General features: G+C 51.0%; 1 protein-coding gene across 1 annotated transcript in view; it reads left to right on the plus strand.

Annotated features, from left to right (window-relative positions):
* Positions 1-6,550, plus strand: part of EEF2 (eukaryotic translation elongation factor 2) — an 8,498-nt gene extending 1,948 nt beyond the window's left edge. The window contains exons 4-14 of the mRNA XM_009582108.1: positions 348-526; positions 906-1,011; positions 1,323-1,436; positions 1,635-1,773; positions 2,201-2,396; positions 2,586-2,844; positions 3,164-3,271; positions 3,378-3,731; positions 4,683-4,865; positions 4,952-5,084; positions 6,114-6,550. Coding sequence (XP_009580403.1) covers positions 348-526; positions 906-1,011; positions 1,323-1,436; positions 1,635-1,773; positions 2,201-2,396; positions 2,586-2,844; positions 3,164-3,271; positions 3,378-3,731; positions 4,683-4,865; positions 4,952-5,084; positions 6,114-6,307 — 1,965 coding nt within the window. The 3' untranslated portion in view covers positions 6,308-6,550. The remainder of the gene's footprint in view (positions 1-347; positions 527-905; positions 1,012-1,322; positions 1,437-1,634; positions 1,774-2,200; positions 2,397-2,585; positions 2,845-3,163; positions 3,272-3,377; positions 3,732-4,682; positions 4,866-4,951; positions 5,085-6,113) is intronic.
* Positions 6,551-6,672: the final 122 nt, after the last annotated feature.

Here is a 6,672-nt window from a genome sequence, read left to right on the forward strand (position 1 = left end):
TGCTGAGCCCTCACCTGTGTGCTGCAGGTTTTTATGTATTGCCGATACTCCCCATGAAGGACAGGAATCTTACCTGCATGCAAATCTACGTAGCTGCTGAGCTGCCCGAGTACGAAGTGATGAAAAACCGGTCTAGTTCTGCAATACAAAGCTAAAATGGTGGGTGTGTGGCCAGGCTGTCCCAGACCTCAGAGGTGGCTGCTGTCACAGAACTGCTTAAGGGTCCCATAGTCCTGAAGCTCTATCTTCAAACTTTTTTCATACTTGAGCATTGTTTTGGACTGAGTAGGCTGACTGCTGTAAGAGCCGTGGCTGTTCCTCTGTAACCCAGCTCTGTTCCCTTTCAGATTGATCCAGTGCTTGGTACTGTCGGCTTTGGTTCTGGCTTGCATGGCTGGGCTTTCACTCTGAAACAGTTTGCTGAAATGTATGTTGCAAAGTTTGCTGCCAAGGGTGATGCCCAGCTGAATCCATCTGAGCGTGCCAAGAAAGTAGAAGACATGATGAAGAAGCTGTGGGGAGACAGGTGAGGAATTGCGGCTGTTGACTTTAATTCCAGATCAGCTCTGTGTGGCTGCACCCTGACACTGTAGAAGATTGGTAAGGAGGGAGGATGTGGTCGTGCCTGCTTACGGCCCTGTCTCAGTGACTTGACAGCAAAAGAACTGTTTCCTGTGAAATCTTTGCAGAATAGGAAACAGGTAGATAAATGGGGAGGGGATAGTGAGTTGGCAACATGAGTTAAATGTGTTTTGGCAAGCTCTGAAAACCTGAGAGTGATGGGGGAAAGTATGAAGACGGTTCTTGCTCAGCAGCTCTTTCCTCTGGCCTGAGCAAGCAGAACAGGCCACACTTCTGTAGCTGAACTGAGCATTGATACTTGTCTGACTTGATTCTTTCTCCAGATATTTTGATCCTGCTACTGGCAAGTTCAGCAAATCTGCTACCAGTCCTGACGGAAAGAAACTGCCCAGGACCTTCTGCCAGCTCATCCTTGACCCCATCTTCAAGGTGAATTCCTCAGTGTTCAGCCCTTGCTGGTGCCTTACGGTCTCTGCTTCAGTTACTGTGCGTGATGATGGAAAATTTCTTCACTTTGACCTGACTTGTCTGATTGAAGAAATTTAAATATCTGACACATCTTGCTACTCTGTGCGGGTAGGGAAGCTGGTAGTAAATATTGTGCAGGCAAGTATGTGTCTGAGCCTCCAAATGGATTCAGCTGGGTGATGAGCAAGAGCTGGGATTCTCTTTAGAGACATTTGTGCTGCTGCTTCAGACTGGGTCACTGGCAATGTTCATAACTGCTGCTGCTGTTCCAGGTTTTCGATGCAATCATGAACTTCAAGAAGGAGGAGGCAGCTAAACTGATTGAGAAACTGGACATCAAGCTTGACAGTGAAGATAAGGACAAGGAGGGCAAACCCCTGCTGAAGGTGAGATTGGTCTGAATCATCTGTGGGGAGGAGACGAGTAGTTGTGCTGCTCCAGCTGTGTAAACTTACTAAGCAGCTACAAACCCTGCTTGGGTGGGAAGGTGCTGTTGGCAGCTTAGAGGTTGGGGAAGCCAGAGAAGGCTAACTGCCAGGCTGTGAACAATCTGACTGGGTCTTACTCCTCTGATCTCTGCTCAGGCTGTGATGAGGCGGTGGCTGCCTGCTGGAGATGCCCTGCTGCAGATGATCACCATTCACCTGCCTTCTCCTGTCACAGCCCAGAAGTACCGCTGTGAGCTGCTCTACGAGGGACCCCCTGATGATGAGGCTGCCATAGGTATGATGAGCCGCTGCTTTGCTGCCAGGCATCTCTTCACAGAAGTGCTCAGTGCTCCAGCACACCCGTAATCATCTTGTTCTCCAAGTACACAGCTCGGTAGCTACTGTAATTCTTGAGTCTGTAGCTTTTCTAGTGTGGATCAAACAAGCTTTACTCTGGAGAACTGAGCTAGCTAAGTAACGGGAAAGTAGCCAGGGTACATGCCAAAGGCTCAGGCTGAGCCTGTGTTCAGTTAAAACATCTCTTGGCAATGTGATCTTTCTGTCTGGTTGGGCTGGCCAGCTGTCTGGACAGAAGGGAACGGGCTGGGACCATGGTGGGTACAGGTCTCCTGTTGGGATTTGGGGTGAGTGGGGGGACAGGGCATGTGTACCAAATGTGAGAAATGGTACTGAACTAAGTTGATCTCTCGCCCTTCTCCCAGGTATTAAGAACTGTGACCCCAAGGGCCCCCTGATGATGTACATCTCTAAAATGGTGCCAACCTCTGACAAGGGACGTTTCTACGCTTTTGGACGTGTCTTCTCTGGTCTCGTCTCAACTGGCTTGAAAGTCAGAATCATGGGACCAAACTACACGCCTGGAAAGAAGGAGGATCTGTACCTGAAGCCAATTCAAAGGTCAGTCCTGGCTGGGGTGTGCTCCATGGTTCACATTTGAGGTTCTAGTACTGTCTCAGGTCTCTTCTCATCTCTGAGGCCAGGCGAGGCACTTGGCCTTGGACTTCAAGTCTGCTGCTGAACTCCAGGGTACTGCCTGGTGCAACCTCCTCTTTCAAACTTCATTAAAACAACTTTCTCTTTCCACAGGACCATTCTCATGATGGGCCGCTACGTTGAACCTATAGAGGACGTGCCTTGTGGAAACATTGTTGGTTTGGTTGGTGTCGACCAGTTCCTTGTGAAGACTGGAACCATCACCACCTTCGAGCATGCTCACAACATGAGAGTCATGAAGTTCAGCGTCAGCCCCGTCGTGCGCGTGGCTGTGGAAGCCAAGAACCCAGCTGACCTGCCCAAGCTGGTGGAGGGACTGAAGCGTCTTGCCAAGTCTGACCCTATGGTGCAGGTGAATGCCCAAAACGGTTTCAGGGACAGGAGAAATCCTCGTCCTGCTGGTGCAGGAGGCTTCTGCTTTTAATAGTGGTTGTACTGGGGGCGTTGGCAGAAAAGTCTTGAGTTGAGTATTGGTCCCAGCCCTACCAAGAGTGGGAAGGAACACTGCGTTTCACCTTGGGATTGGTGCTGAGTCATCCCCAGATCAGTGGAAAGAGCATCTAAAAGTAGCTTTATGAGTCAAAGACAAAAATCGGAGACAGTTTTATGTGCGAGAGCTTTCGTTGCATTGCAGTCAAAAGCCTCACCTGCTGTATAAATGGTCTTTTCAGTGCATCATTGAAGAGTCTGGGGAGCACATCATCGCTGGTGCAGGGGAGCTGCACTTGGAGATCTGCCTGAAGGATCTGGAAGAGGACCATGCGTGCATTCCTATTAAGGTAGAGGGGCTGCAGTGGCAGAGCTGTTGGTGAACTCTGAGCGGGTACCTGCCGAGCTGCAGTTCGGTTGGTGGCTCACTGCTCTTCCCTGCTTTTGTCACCGCAGAAATCGGATCCTGTTGTGTCCTACCGTGAGACGGTCAGCGAGGAATCCAACGTGATGTGCCTTTCGAAGTCCCCCAACAAACACAACAGGCTGTACATGAAGGCCCGGCCCTTCCCAGATGGCTTGGCTGAGGACATCGACAAGGGTGAGGTCTCTGCCCGTCAGGAGCTGAAGCAGCGAGCTCGTTACCTGGCTGAGAAGTACGAGTGGGATGTCACTGAAGCCAGGAAAATCTGGTGCTTTGGTCCCGACGGCACCGGCCCCAACATTCTGACAGACATCACCAAGGGCGTGCAGTACCTGAACGAGATCAAGGACAGCGTGGTGGCCGGCTTCCAGTGGGCGACGAAGGAGGTAAGGGGCAGCGCCTGGCTCTGGTCGCGGCGGGGCTGGGATCGCTCCGGGGCAGGCGGTGTGCGGCGTCATAACCGGCTACTGCGTGTCTTTTCAAAGAAATTTTGGAAAAACTGTCACATACAGTGCAACATATTTATAATTCAGAAGTATTTTTTAGGATAAATGAAACTCACTAACAGCTGGAATGAAGATGTCAGTTTAGACGCCCAAAACAGACAACCTCCAGACAAAAAGCCTCCTCCCAGGACTGCAGAGAAATTCATCATGGCAGCACGTACTTAAAATTTTAAAAAGCTTTTCAGAGAGCAAAATGCAACAGCAGGGACAGAAACTGTTAAGATGAATAACGCAACTGGCATCAAAAGAAAATGAAAGGTACTCCGAGAGCCTCAGCAAGGATCTGGCCTTGTTCACCAGTTATTTTTTTCAGGATTAGACAGGAGATGACTGCAAAATAACAAATTGACAGGTAGACTGGGAACAGCAACAGGAGAGGTTTTTTTTTCCTGTTTACTTTTTTTTTTGTTAGTCTCCGTCTGAAGAAGATACCATGCCAACAGCTTTTTTTTTTTTGTCCCAGTAATGTGAAAAACTACTTTTCCTGGCCAGATAATTGGGTTGCAGCATCATAAATGTGTGTCAGCACTTCTGCTGATGTGAACCTTGGAGCTGTTGCATGAAGATGCTGGTAAATGGTTTCAGTGCCTGAAGCCGCCTTGGAGGGGCTGCAGAGATGACTTGGAGGCAGGAGTAGCTGGTTCTTGGGTCCTAGGCAAGGAAGATGATTGGCCGAAGGGCTTCTTGCTGTGCCAAGCGGGCTTTAGAGCTTCCTGCTCTAGGACCTGCTTCCAAGGAATGCCTGTGAGCCGAGGGACTGGAACCTTCTGGCAGGGAACGCCAGCTGTCCCCCGACATGGTGTTGGTTGACCCCCTGCTCTGCTTTTCCAGGGGGTCCTGTGCGAGGAGAACATGCGTGCCGTGCGTTTTGATGTGCACGACGTCACCCTGCACGCCGATGCCATCCACCGCGGAGGCGGGCAGATCATTCCCACTGCCAGGAGATGCCTGTACGCCTGCGTGCTCACCGCTCAGCCCAGGCTCATGGAGCCCATCTACCTTGTGGAAATCCAGGTGAGGAATTTCTGCTCAGCCCAGAAGCCCAGATGTGAAGAAAATGTGAGCGGGCAGTTTGCGGTCCTGACACCTCTCTCTTGCAGTGCCCAGAGCAGGTGGTTGGAGGCATCTACGGTGTGCTGAACAGGAAGCGTGGACACGTGTTTGAGGAGACCCAGGTGGCTGGCACCCCCATGTTTGTGGTGAAGGCCTATCTGCCTGTCAACGAGTCCTTTGGTGAGTGTGCTGGTCCTGGGTTCTCCCCTGGGCGTGCAGCAGCTCCCAGGAGCTTGATACCAACCCTGGGAAGGAAGGAGATCCTTTGTGTTCAGTGATCGTAGAATTGTTTAGGTTGGAAAAGACCTTTAAGGTCATCAAGTCCAACTGTCAAGGAGCTGAAGCTAGCCCACCGCTAACCCATGTCCCTAAGTGCCACATCTACACATCTTTTAAATCCTTCCACCACTTCCCTGGGCAGCCTGTTCCAATGCTTGACGACCCTTTCCATGAAGAAATTCTTCCTAATGTCCAATCTAAATTTCCCCTGGTGCAACTTGAGGCCATTTGCTCTTGTCCTATCGCTTGTTACTTGGGAGAAGAGACCAACACCACAGAGTAGTTTGGGTTAGAAGGGACCTTTAAAGGTCATCTAGTCCAACCCCCTGCCATGGGCAGGGACACCTTCAACCAGATCAGGTTGCCCAGAGCCCCATCTAACCTGACCTTGAATGTTCCCAGGGATGGGGCATCCACCACTTCTCTGTGCCAGTGTCTCACCACCCTTGGTGTAAAAATTTCTTCCTTGTAGTCTAAATCTACCCTCTTAGTTTAAAACCATTTCCCCTTGTCCTGTCGCAACAGGCCCTGCTAAGAAGTTTGTCCCCATCTTTCTTCTAAGCCCCCTTGAAGTACTGAGAGCCTCTTCTCCCCCCCCAACTCCCAGCCGTTCCTCATGGTAGAGGCACGCCATGGTTAGCATCTCCGCAGGCTTTTGGGCACCGCTTTGGGTTACTTTGTGGGTTCTGCTAGCGCTGACGCTGAACCACGCCCGTTCCCCTTCCTCCTCACGCCTTCTCTTCTTCCTCCCAGGTTTCACCTCTTCTCCACCCCCAACTCCCAGCCGTTCCTCATGGTAGAGGCACGCCATGGTTAGCATCTCCGCAGGCTTTTGGGCACCGCTTTGGGTTACTTTGTGGGTTCTGCTAGCGCTGACGCTGAACCACGCCCGTTCCCCTTCCTCCTCACGCCTTCTCTTCTTCCTCCCAGGTTTCACAGCAGATTTGAGGTCCAACACGGGGGGCCAGGCTTTCCCCCAGTGCGTCTTCGACCACTGGCAGATCCTGCCCGGGGATCCCTTCGACAGCGCCAGCCGTCCCTGCCAGGTGGTGGCCGAGACCCGCAAACGCAAAGGGCTGAAGGAAGGCATCCCCGCCCTCGACAACTTCCTCGACAAACTCTAATTAAACTCGTTGGACTCTTGGGGAGGGGGGGGAAATTAATTAATTAGCGTTAAAGCCCGTGCAAAGGGGTAGATGCCTGTGACCAACATCTCTTTGCATTGTTAATTAACGATTTGAGACTTTAAATGAGGAGAAAAAAAAAAAAAGCCTTATAGGTTTCTGTGTTGCACATGACTCATCTTTGCCATTGTAACTAAAACATTTCCACTACATCTGCCCAATTCTGTATTTATTTGACTCAAAGTGTTTCTGCAGAAGGTGTGGGGGAAGCGACGCCCTCCTTCGTTTCTTCCAAAAACGGGGTAAATCGATGCAAAATGAGGAATTGGGGGGGGGGGAAAAAGGCCAACAGCAGGGCAGACTGG

Source organism: Fulmarus glacialis, unplaced genomic scaffold (genome assembly GCF_000690835.1).
Source record: "Fulmarus glacialis isolate BGI_N327 unplaced genomic scaffold, ASM69083v1 scaffold24677, whole genome shotgun sequence".
Taxonomy (NCBI): Eukaryota; Metazoa; Chordata; class Aves; order Procellariiformes; family Procellariidae; genus Fulmarus; species Fulmarus glacialis.